The sequence below is a fragment of the Papaver somniferum genome, chromosome 2 (genome assembly GCF_003573695.1).
Source record: "Papaver somniferum cultivar HN1 chromosome 2, ASM357369v1, whole genome shotgun sequence".
Classification (NCBI taxonomy): Eukaryota; Viridiplantae; Streptophyta; class Magnoliopsida; order Ranunculales; family Papaveraceae; genus Papaver; species Papaver somniferum.
The window spans coordinates 140,664,978-140,678,142 of record NC_039359.1 but is presented as its reverse complement, the minus strand read 5'-3'; the positions used below and the strand labels follow the sequence as shown (position 1 = coordinate 140,678,142).

Sequence of the window (13,165 nt, the reverse complement as noted above, 5' to 3'; positions counted from 1 at the left end):
TTGTTTTGGAAACTAAACTTGACAAACAAGCTTGAGATAGAAACGCTTGCGAGTTCGACTGAGCAGTGCTCTAACAAGTACTAGTAAAGAAAGAAACCTAAAAAGAGTTTAAAAAAAGGACAAAGAAGACTACATATTAGCTACTTTTGTAATTACGAAAATAGTTGGTCTCAAGGACTTTTATTCCTGAAATAGAGCAATTCTAGACCAACAGTTTTTCCCAACCCCAATCAAATGTGTCATCGATACTTTCTTGTCAAATTTATGAAAGGTCTAAAAAGAATGACGGAAAATAACATATCTATTAGCCATTTTTGTGGTTGTTGCACTAGTTGGTCTCAAGGACTTTAATTCCATGGGATAAAATAATTCTAGACCCGTGGTTTTTACAAACCCCTAAAATGCGTGAACCATAGATCCTTGTCAAATTTAAGAAAGTTTCAAAGCAAAAGAACAAAAAAGATGTCCCTATTATCCATTCTTATGGTTGTTGCAATAGTTGGTTTCTAGGACTTTTATTCCAGGAAATAGATAAACTCTAGACCCGCGATTTTTCCTAACCCCAATCAAATGCGTGAACCATAATTCCTTGTTAAATTCAAAAAAAGGTTTGAAAAGAATGACAAATAAGACGTACCAATTAACGATTCTACTAGTTGTTGCACTAGTTAGTATCTAGGACATTTCTTCTAGAGGATAGCGTAATTCTAGACTCATGGTTTGTCAAAACCCCCAATATAATGTGTCAACCATATTTCCTTGTCGAATTTAGAAAAGGTCTAAAAAAGAGCGATAAAGACGTAACTATTAGCAATTCTTGTGATTGTTGCACTAGTTGGTCTTCAAGGACTTCTATTACAGGGGATAGAACAATTTTGGACTCACATTATTTCCAAACCACAATTAAACGAGTGAAGTGTAGTTCCTTGTCAAATTTAGGATTTTTTTTTTAAAAAGTACGAAAAAATGTACCTTTTAGCCATTTTTGTGGTTGTTCCACTAGTTGGTTTCCGAGACTTTATTTCAGCGGATAGAATGATTTTAGGTCCACGGTTCACCCCAACTTCAATCAAATGCGTGAATCATTATCCCTTGTCAAATTTAAGAAAGGTTCAACAAGACGAAAAGAAGCACCTATTAACCATTTTCGTGGTCGTTTCACTAGTTGGTCTCTAGGACTATTATTCCAGAGGATAGAGCAATCCTAGACCCAAAGTTTGTTGCCACCACTTGTCAAATTTAGGAAAAGTTCGAAAAGAATTACGCAAAAAGACGTACACATCATCCATTCTTGTGGCTATTGTACTAGTTGGTTTCCACTACTTTTATTCCAGGTGATAGAACAATTCTAGATCACTGTTTGTCCTGAAAATGCTTCATATTCTCGGACTCATTCTCCTGAAAATGCTTCCTATTTTCACCCCACCCCATCTCACTTGTTGAATAAATGGCCAAAATCAATGCCACATATTGGAGGATGAAAATGAGGGACATCTAACACCTTGGGGTTTGTCTCAACCTCAAACAAATGTATAACTCATATTTCCTTGTCAAACTTGGATGTGAAGTGTGAACTCTATAAAATTCTTCGGAATCATTATGTAGATAGTAAATTAACATATACGGTGAACATAGAATAATGTGATTGGATATTGCAGGATTTTATTAATCTTGGCGATATTCACAATTAATATACTTGCTGACACTATTAGTTATTGTATAAGCGAAAGGAAATTTAGCACCGCAAGCAATGAGAAAAATGTCAGATAACTACTAGCTTGATTTGACTCATCGTTTGTTGTTATTAGGGAATCCAAACATATTCTACCAATGCTTATTAATGTGTTACACTAGCGACAATGTAACAATTGCATCAAACAAGTGGATATATAAGAAGGGGGTTTACTCAATAAATACATTTAGTGATTTTTAAAGACTTTAACGGAATTTTAAAGTATTGTGTTATTGGTTGTATACTTGTAAAATCTCTTTCAAAGTTTATGTTACTGGTTATAGATTGTTAAAAGGTCCTCTAAAGTTTGTGTTACTTGTTGTAAACTTGAAAATTCAAAGACTACGTGTACTTTCCTATTTTCAAAACTTTGAGTGACTTTTGTGTATAAATTTTCCTTGATGAAAATCTTGTAAAATATGTAAGATTTTGGAAGACTTCCCAAAAAAAAACAAAGAGTTTTTTACAAATCTAGTCCTGTTTTTTTTATGGTTTACAAAACTAAGCCTCTTTTTTTATTTCTTACAAAACTAGGCCTTATTTGACCAAAAATGGTGGATGGAGAGTTAGCTGCAGTTATCTGCCAACTGTCGAAATTTTCCCAGTTTAAAAGACGTTTTAGTCCTTCAAAGCTCTATCAACTACACAAATTTCATTTTAAAGACCACTACTTGGACCATTTCAGTGGATACTTGCTCTTCTTGCCAAATCCTTGGCCTGAACCCAGTCAACCTTCCTACTTCCCGATCGACAACCTAAACAATAGCACCTCTCTTCATTATCTTTTGTCTTCCTAAATCTTCCGGCCACAACACCTTCTTCCACTGAAACAACACTTCACACACTTTCCTAAATCTTCCATCCATAACACCTTCTTCACTGAAACACACACCGTCTTCGCTCAACCAACTACCACCACTGCAGATTCAATCGGTCAACACTTCTGGTATCAAATTCATATAGAATACAATTCAAATCTTCATTGATATAAACCCTAACTTGGTTGTTGTCATAATCTTTATTGAAATTCAGATAATTGCCCATATGATACGACCAACACACTGAAACCCCCAAATACCCATTGTTGCTGCTGTGAAATCACGAACTGCAGAGACCCCATAATGCAGATTTGAATGCCGCATGTAGAAGATAGGTTCATGGTTATTCTCTTGATAATTGCAGACACAAGCTATCACCACCAAAACTATTCCATCGCCTGATTTTAGATCTCAGTTCCTTTCCTCCAACTCAAGAATTTGTCAACGAGCTATACAATTTCAAACCACATCAAACCCCTGAGTCCCAAAATCTGTTGATGTACTGTTTAGAGAAATTGAAATAGCTGGCTTGAACCTCAACCACAAAAACACCACAGATCGAACTCAAACTATGTAAAGTTTGTATCATTTTCTCCTTGTTTCTGTTAATTGTTCTCCAAAACCAGAAACCCATTGATGTTGTTCTGTAAACACCAATTTCATGTCCTTTTGGAACCTTGATGTTGTCAATTCTTAATATGAGTATCAAACTTCCAAGAAAAATACAGATTTGCATCGAACAACCCCCAAAATAGATCCATTTAAAAAAACCCAAATTCAGCTGATATTGTTGTTGTAGAATGAATATCACTTCCTGTGAATCTTCACATATCAGTGTTCCTTGTGGTGCTAACATCCACGATTCAATCTTTTTTAAACACCCACGATTGATTAATGTTAATTAGGTTTGATTTGAGAGAAACCCCTAAGTTATCTCTTGATTTTAGCAGAAGTAAAAATTTATTTAGAAGAACCAGCGAGAAGAAGGAAGATGAAAAGAAGAATCGATCTATCATCTAACCATCTTGATTGTCCAATTTCACAGAGATCTGGATATCTCATATTAGGCTTTCAGATTGGCACATGTGGGCGAGGGCATTTCAGTAATCTTTGCACATCCACGAGATATCCTTGTATGAGTTTTTGAAGATAAATTGACTAGTCAACGCGAGATATTGACTGAGATAACGGATTAGAATGGAAACTGTTCAATGGCTTAGTTTTATAAGAAATAAAAGGAGGGCTTAGATTTGAAAACGAGGGTCCAGAACAGACCTGTAAGTGTATATATTCCAAAAACTAAAAATATTTCTTATTCTTTTTTATTTTGTCTCATAAGTATACAATCTATAAAACCCATATCGTAGATGCATATATGCCTAAAAAAATAAATCATGGTTACATATAAATTATATTATATGATTACATATTATTTTTATTTTATTTATTTAGTACAAATGTGTAATCATAATTATTTTTATTATTACTATTTATTGCATTTTATCGAGCGAAAGAAAGATGTTATCTATATAATGATATTTTTTTTTATTTTGTTGAAGTTTATTATAATAAATACAGTATGATTAAATTAATATTTATACTTTTAGTTTTTATATAATTCGTTTGATTTATGCAGCTATCTATATAAAAATTTTTTTTACAACTCTTCAGAACTCTACAAATCTGTTGGAACAATTGCCAATTTCACACCTGCAATACAAGGATTAATCACAAAACAAAGTGACGGCTGAGTCACGACCAGGCCGCTCTCTTTAAGACGTTTCGTGGCTCTGCCTTGAGTTTTGTGCAAATAGTTCTTTCTTCGTCACAATGTCCCCAGGATAAAAAAGCCGAGAAAAAACTCTCTTTCGATTTCTCACGCACACAATGAGAAATCGATTACTTCTACTCTCTCTATTCTTGCTCAGTATTTTTTGGACTCTTGATTCTTAGAAAATAATTGTGTAAAAAACTTGTGTTTTCTTTATGTTCTCAAAAACTGATTTTATAACCAGGAAATCAATGTGAATTAATGAAAATAAATTGAATTAATTCCTGGAGTTACAGTTCCATTCAACAATCAAAAAACGGGCAAATATATCATGCCATAATTAGAGAAATTAAAACATAATTAAGTGCAGTAAAAAATGGTTTGAAAAAATCTTGTCAAAAACAGTAAAAAATAATTTCCAAATTCAATAGACCTCCCAAGACCCCAAGGCCCCACTCCCGGACTGATGATATATATTATTTATATATATACCCAATTAGTAGGGGGAGGGATTCGATCCTGAGACCTCACCCTCGAGGCCCAAAATGCTTAACCACTGGGCCAAGCTCAAATTGTTGATATAAATTACAAAAGAATTATTTTAAAATACATATCCCAACAATCCACCACTTGTATTTTTAAAATCATTGAGCAAGATCCGTATAGTTATATGCATAAGCAAAGGTATCTTTCGATTTTGAACCTTTACATAGTATTAAATTCTCTGAACTCTGACATAGAGTGAACATATGTCTTTGAACTCTATGGAGAGAACATATTACTTAATACACACATAACTATACTAAGAGTAAAGTCTTAAATGCCAGCACATTAAGGCCTTGTGCTTATCCCAGTTTTAATGAATGTTCTAGAAAACTTCCCACGTTCTCATAGAAAGCGTCCACACTTTCTCATTCACATAGGTGAGTCTATCAAAGGTACTCATGTAGATTGGTACCCCACTCTATATAGAGCTATATACATCATTAAGAGTTAAAGAACTCAACCTTAACCCGCTTCAGGATATCATGTCATGGGAAAGATGCATGATTCTATCTCCATATCATTTGTGAATCTTTATTCCCTTTCAACCTATTTCTAGGTGGGTATCCATCACAAAATGAATCAATTTCTAGTGGGAAAAAGTCCCATGCCTTTAGAAGTATACAATACCTTTTCTCTAGCTAATCCTTTCGTCAAAGGATCAACTAAGTTCTCTTCCGACCTAACATGATCCACACGTACATCACTAGTTGTGAGAAACTCTCTAAATGTGTTGTGATTTCGACGCATTTGTCGATTGTTACCGTTATAAAAACAGTTCTATACTTTTACAATAGCCGCGGTACTATCACAATGAATCATAATATCTGGTATCGGTCTATCCCATACAGGAATTTGAGAAATCAAGTTTCTCAACCATCCTGCTTCTTCACTAGATGCTTCTAGTGCTATCAATTCAGACTCCATCATATATTAAGCCAGGATTATCTGTTTCTTTGACTTCCAAGACACACCGCCACCAACAATATTAAACAAATATCCACCAGTGGCCTTGGAGTCATCTGAAAGAGAGTTCCAATCAGCATCGCAGTATCCTTCAAGGATTGCAGGAAATCTCTTATAGTGTAATCATAGGTTAATGGTCTTTTTAAGATACCGCATAACCCTCTCAACTGCATTCCAGTGTTCCAAACCAGGACAACTGGCAAACCTGCATAAAACCCCCACTGCATATGCAATGTCTGGTCTGGTACAACCAGTTGCATAACGAAGACTACCAATTATACTAGCATATTCTGATTGTCTAACGCTATCACCGGAATTCTTAAACAGTTTAACACTAGCATCAAAAGGAGTACTCACAGGTTTACAATCAAAATAGTTGTACTTCTTTAAAATCTTTTCAATATAATGAGACTGATCCAAAGAAATACCATCATTATTTCTAGTAATCTTAATTCCCAGAATTACACTAGCTTCACCCAAATCTTTCATTTCAAAGTTAGAACTTAAGCATATTCATAGTTTCTTCAACCACAGACAAGTTTGAACCAAAAATCAGCAAATCATCCACATACAAACAAATCATGATTCATGCATTTTTTTCAAACTATAGCATATGCATTTGTCACTTTCATTAATTCTGAAACCATGTGAAATCATCAAATTATCAATTTTTTCATGCCATTGCTTAGGAGCTTGTTTCAGACCATACAGTGACTTATCTAGCTTACACAATTTTTGTTCTTGACCAGGAACAAAAAACTTTCAGGTTCTTCCATGTAAATTTCTTCTTCTAATTCACCATTTAAAAAAGCTGTTTTAACATCCATTTGATGAACAACAAGATTATGCACAGCAACAACAGCAATCAAAACACGAATATAAGTCAATCTTGTAACAAGAGAAGTATCAAAGAAATCTACATCTTCTCTTTGTCTAAATCCTTGAGCTACCAACCTAGCTTTGTGTTTGTCTACTGAACCATCAGGGTTCAACTTCCTTTTAAGTACCCATTTACAACCTATTGCTTTGCAACCAGGGGGTAAATCTGCTAGGTGCCAAGTTCCATTAAGATTATGGGAGTCCATTTCATTATCTATGGCTTCTTGCCAAAAGCCGGATTCAGGACAATTAAGTGCCTCTTGAAGACTAGAAGGGTCTTCCTCCAGAGTATAAACTTCAAAATCAGAACCATAGTTTGTCGCAACCCTAGCCCTTTTGCTACGCCTAGGTTTTATTTCAGTGTCTCTAGTTTGTGCAGTTCTAGGTTCTTCTATTCTAAGATCAGAACTTGTACTGGGTAGAGAACCCCCACTATTTCTAGATTTAAAAGGAAATCTATCTTCAAAGAAATCAGCATCAATAGATTCAATAATAACTTTATTATTAAGATCAAAAAATCTATAAGCTTTACTGTTTTGAGCATACCCAACAAAAACAGATTCATAAGCTTTACTAGCTAGCTGTGATCTTTTAGGATCAGGAATATGAACATAAGCCAAACAACCCCATACTTTAAAATAAGATTCATTTGGTTTTCTATTTTTCCACAGTTCATAGGGTAAAATTTTAGTTTTTGAATTTGTCACACGATTCAAAACATAGCAAACAGTCAGCAAAATTTCTCCCCACCAATGAGGGGCAGCACCAGAACTCAGCAAATATGCAGTCACAAGAGTAGTAAATGTACGATTCTTTCTTTCAGCTTTTCCATTCATTTCAGGGTTATAAGGAGCATTTTTTTCATGTATAATTCCAGAAGATTCATAAATTTCAGTGAACGATCTAGAATCATATTCAGTTCCTCTATCACTACGAAATCTCTTAATTTTCCTACCAAATTGATTTTCAACTTCAGCAATAAAGACCTTAAATTTTTCAATAGCTTCATTCTTATGACGTAGCAAGAAAACATAGGTATAATTAGAATAATCATCAATAAAAGTCATCACATATTTTTTTCCATTTCTAGTTAATATACCTTCATATTCCCACAAATCAGAATGCACTAACTCTAATGGTTCAGATTCTCTAATAACACATTTATGGGAACTCTTGGTTATTTTTGCTTGACTACAAGATTCACGCTTTTCAAAATCATGCATGGATAGTTTTGGAATAAGACCTTGCTTAGTCATGGTATCTATTGATCTACTGTTCACATGACAAAGTCTAGCATGCCAAACATTACAAGTACACACCATATAAGAAGAAGATACAATTTTATTCATTTCAACATTAAGATTAAACATTCCATCAGCAGCATGACCTTTTCCTACAAACACTCTGGTTTAGTAATTGTGCAAACATCAGATCCAATAGTTTGATACAACGCAGCCTTGTTGAGAAGATAGCCGGAAACAAGATTCTTTCTCATTTCTGGAGTGAGGAGGATATCTTTTAGCATAAGTGTCTTCCCAGAAGTAAACTTCAATTCTACCGTACCAGAACCTTTCACAATAGTGGTATGGGAGTCTCCCAACAACACTTTCTTATTCTTGATTTCTGCATAGCTCTTAAATAGGGACCTATCAAAAAAACAATGGCGCGATGCACCACTGTCTATCCACCACCCATCGGTTCCACCAAACATGTGAATCTCTGGATCAGAAACCATGGAAATTATAACGCTTTCAGCAGCATTAGCTTGTGCGTCATTCTTTCCTTTGTTATTCCTGCAATCCCTAACCATGTGGTTTGGTTTACCGCAGGAATAACAAAGGAACTCAGAATCAGAATTCTGAAATTTCTTTGATCGGTGTGGGTTCTTGTTTTGAATAGGTTTTCCTTTCCTTTGGTTCTAGTCAGGTTTCATCGTTTTTTCTTAGGAAACGATAAGAATCTTTTTCTTTCTGTCTTGTTTTCGTGCTTCCTCTTCAACCCTGGGCTTAACAATCAAACTTTTAAGAGAAAATTCCTTAATTTTATGACGCAAAGCATTACGAAAATCTTTCCAAGATGCGGGTAATTTATCTATCAATACAGATACTTGAAATTGTTCATCAATTTTCATACCTTCCGTCATAATTTCATGGGCTATTTTCTGAAGTTCATGAGCCTGAGCAACGACTGATTTTTCATCCACCATTTGATATCTCAGGTAGCGGCTTACAGCATATTTCTTCGACCCGGCTTCTTCAGTATCATTTTTTTTTGTAAGGCATCCCACACATCTTTAGCAGTATCAAATGTGGAGTAATATTCATATAAATTGTCGACAAAGCATTCAGAATATATTTTTTGCAATCAATGTCATTATCAATCCATTTGTCATAGGCTTTTTGTTTTTCTTCAGTAGTTTGGGTCACAACAGGTTCTTCAGTTGGTTGAGGAGTTTCACTTGTTGCGGCTGGAGTTGTTTTTTTCACAGCTTCTTCATCTTGTGTATTAGCTGGTTTGATGGAGGTCACCATCATGTGCAACTTCATCAGTTTGAGGTAGAAAAACAACTTTATCTTCCATCTTCTGAAATGAAGTCCTTCAAACTTGAACGACTTGTTGATATCAGCAACGGTTTTCTTTTCAGATTCCATGGCAGAAAGACTCGTCTTAAAATTGTTGGAACAATTGCCAATTTCACACCTGCAAAAAAAGGATTAATTATAAAACAAAGTGACAGCTGAGTCACGACCAGGTCGCTCTCTTTGAGACGTTTTGTGGCTCTTCCTTGAGTTTTGTGCAAGCAGTTCTTTCTTCGTCACAACGTCCCCAGGATAAAACAGCCGAGAAAAAACTCTCTTTCGACTTCTCACGCACACAATGAGAAATCGATTACTTCTACTCTCTCTAAACTTTAAAAGTTGAACCTGACGTGAATGAATCGAACACACAACCTTCTGATCTCTATTCTTTAAAAGTTGAACTCTACAAATCTCTATAAGACATTATATAACTGTTCATAACCCTGCAAGAGTCTATCAAATTCTATATAACTCTCAGAAAGTTATTAATTTTCGTGACTCTTTTAAAATCTCCATAAATCTGTAAAATCTCCATAAATCTGTAAAAGTATTTATTGAATAAACCCTTGGGAAACTTCAATAAATTAATAACTTTACTAAAATAATATTTTTTGTAAGTCTTTATTTGGGTTGTTGTACAAAATTCATAACCTCTTTAAATTTATAATGTAATAAAAAAAATTATATTTTTAATAGGACCCAACTCATATATATAAATTAGTAATCATCATAATAGCCCTACATTATATGGTTTCTTATATTTATTGCACTAAATTATATTTGCAAGTCTGTAATATTTACTTTACTTATTTTCGATAAGGGTAGTCTGGTCATTTTCACAGTTTCCATACTATTTATTTCACTAATTTCCATTAAGGGCAATATGGTCATTTTCACAGTCTATAATGTTTACTTCACCTATTTATGATAAGGGTAGTCTGATCATTTTCACAGTTTGCATAACATTTTGTTGCACTTTTTTCCATTAAGGGTAATACGGTCATTTTAAAAGTATGTAATATTTACTTTACTTATTTCCGATAAGGGTACTCTGGTCATATTCACAATCTTCAGAGTTTTTATTGCACTTATTCCGATAAGGGTAGTCTGGTAATTTTCATCATCTTCGGAAGAAGCAGATATGTCAAAGTCAAATTTCTATAAAGTCATGACTTGTTGACTTGGTCTTGATCCTGTTTTCTAATTTTAAGAAAATTAAAAAGAAAAAGAAAAATGTATTTTGATATATAGAAATGAAATATAATTGTTAGTTTGTACAAATGTGGGAAAATTACTGACAAGTAAAATTCAAAGTGTTACAATTTTGGGGTTGTTTTAGATGTGGTGAAATATTTGAGTGGAATCATCACTTTGAATTATAATTGTGATTGTCTGTAAAATTGTCAACAAATATATTGTGACTAATAAAAGAATTTAATATTCCTAATTATTATCACGAATACAAAATTTAATAACAGTTATAACTGTTGCAGGACTTATCACGGGTGTATATGTGACTGAAAAATAAAGTGTGACGGGTTGCATTGTTACGAAATCCTGGTATTGGTGTAGTGAAAGTTTTTTTGTTTTATGTTCATATTTGTATAATATTGGACTAATTTACGACTTCAAAAACTCGCCGGATTGCGGTATATCTAAATTAATTTGGAACTATATCGTATTAAGATAAAATAGAATCATTAAGAAGTAAAATCCAAAACACGTTACCCATGTGTATCTTTAATAAGGGAAAAGTTGTTTTTGATTAATTAACACTAGCCTATTGAATCAGTTAAGTAAATTTTTTTAGATTTAATTAGTTAACTAAATCTTTTGATTATTTATTTTGTTAGACTTAACTTATGAATGTTGTTGGAAAATAGAAAACTGGAAAAAGATTTGGTTTTTAAGAATTTTACAATCAAAATAAAGTATTCTTGTCAAACGCTTCTCAAAATAGAATTACATATGGTTTTGTTGGTTTAATTCTTCAAATGACATAAAGAATTCAGTCCATGAAAGGTCGTTAAGGTCGACTAAACCAAAACATACTGACTAAGCATGGTCGCGTGGGCCATGCAAAAGTTTAAGTTCAATGCATGCTTCATCCATTTAGACCAAGCAACCAAAAAGATTGCTTCTTCATCTGTTAGACCGGACATATTTTTCTACGTGAGACCAAGCAACCAAAAAGCATAAACTAAGAATCAAATCTCATTAAAGATCTTCAACTGCAAGTTTTGATACTATTTATAAAGATTGCTTTAAGATCCACCGATCAAATAAGGTACTATTAATAAAGGTGCTTGTGTGCTATAGCAAATGTGAATCTCGTGTTGTTATCACACATTTTTGTTGCTCTATTTCTTAGAGGACTTTGGTAAATTGAAGTTATTTATGGCAACCCAAAATCGCCAATATCTTATCATCCAAAACTCCTCCAATAGTCGTTCATCATGGAAAGGTTCTCTCTTTTCATTCTTCTGGCAACCCTTTTTTCTGCAACTTATTGTCATTCTTCTTCTGTTGAACGACATGGTGGACTCCCCCTACCAATACACCTTCTTCGCCCAAATTCAGGCTTTGGCGGCGAACTTCCTAAAGGTTTATCTTGCAATAGTTGGCGTCTTGCTGTAGAAACTAACAATTTACGCTACTGGAAGACTGTTCCAGCTGAATGTGAGAACTATGTTGGTCATTACATGTTAGGCCTGCATTATCGTCAAGACTCGAAATACGTTACCTTAGAGGCTGCAAAATATGCCAAGAGCATTAAGCTCACTGGAGACGGTAAAGATATTTGGGTATTTGACATCGACGAAACTTCATTATCCGATTTACCTTACTACGCCACACATGGATTTGGGTATGTATACACAACTAATAGTCCTATTATTGTCATAGTAAGTGTGTGCAACAAGCCATTTTTATGTGCCTAATTTTTTTACTTCTTTGTATGATCTCGGGGCCAAACCATATAACTCCACAGCTTTCAACGCATGGGTTGATACTGGGAAAGCTCCAGCCTTGCCGGAAACTCTTAAATTATACAAGCATTTAAAAGCGTTGGGGTTCAAAGTTGTATACATAACAGGAAGAGAAGAAAACCGTAGAGATATTACAAGGAAAAATCTTCATGCTGTTGGATACAAAAACTGGGAGAAACTTCTTCTAAAGTAAATACCATTAATATTATTATATTCACAAGAATTATGGATGCAAGTTTAACCATCACTGTTATGAGACTATTTTGTTGTACGTTCATGAGATTTTTTTATTGACTTTCATTTCTTACTGCCGCTTCTCTTGTCGTGCACAGGCAACCATCAGATTCAAAGAAAACAGCAACGATGTTTAAATCGGAAAAAAGGGCAATGCTCGTGAAGCAAGGGTACAGAATCTGGGGTAACATTGGAGATCAATGGAGTGATATTTTGGGAACTGATATCGGTGGCAAAACATTCAAGTTGCCTGATCCTATGTACTACATTAGTTGATCTTCCTGGGTTCATAATTAATAAGTTTCTTGTGTGATATCATGCACTATTATAATAAGGCGCATAAACGCCATATGCATGTACCAAATATATCTATTGTATTAACTAGAGCAAGGGTTATGCTCTCACGCTCATTTCAAATGCAATAATAATGTTCTCCCTCCGTAAGCATGGTACTACGGAGTATAAACATTAAAACAAAAAATAACAACAAAAATCACCAAAAAAGACGTTTGCTATGGATGGCTCCATCAAAACATGGCTTTTTCGGCTGTAATTTGAAGTCACATCACAAATATTTAGGCGGGTGCGGCCTATCCAAACCAAGCAATGATCTTTGCTCAATTCATCGTAACCTGCGGTCTCACAAGTTTACAACG

At 34.2% G+C, this 13,165-nt stretch overlaps 1 protein-coding gene across 2 annotated transcripts; it reads left to right on the top strand.

The window, feature by feature from the left end:
- Nucleotides 1–11,701: 11,701 nt before the first annotated feature.
- On the top strand, nucleotides 11,702–12,785 carry LOC113354033 (acid phosphatase 1-like). Of its 2 annotated transcripts, none has more exons than XM_026597485.1 (3): nucleotides 11,702–12,150; nucleotides 12,251–12,464; nucleotides 12,608–12,785. In XM_026597485.1, exons 1-3 carry the CDS (start codon nucleotides 11,745–11,747, stop codon nucleotides 12,783–12,785), a joined length of 798 nt encoding a protein of 265 aa, XP_026453270.1. In that variant the 5' UTR covers nucleotides 11,702–11,744. The 2 variants fall into 2 exon arrangements, with proteins under 2 accessions (XP_026453270.1, XP_026453271.1); XM_026597486.1 differs by having other exon boundaries at nucleotides 11,928–12,154; nucleotides 12,278–12,464.
- The last annotated feature ends 380 nt before the right edge of the window (nucleotides 12,786–13,165 follow it).

Excerpts from the sequence above, each read along its gene's own strand:
- LOC113354033 (XM_026597485.1), top strand. The coding sequence starts at position 11,745 with ATGGAAAGGTTCTCTCTTTTCATTCTTCTGGCAACCCTTTTTTCTGCA. Across the intron at positions 12,151-12,250 it reads TTACTACGCCACACATGGAT|TCGGGGCCAAACCATATAAC; the intron begins TTGGGTATGTAT and ends CTTTGTATGATC. Across the intron at positions 12,465-12,607 it reads TGGGAGAAACTTCTTCTAAA|GCAACCATCAGATTCAAAGA; the intron begins GTAAATACCATT and ends TGTCGTGCACAG.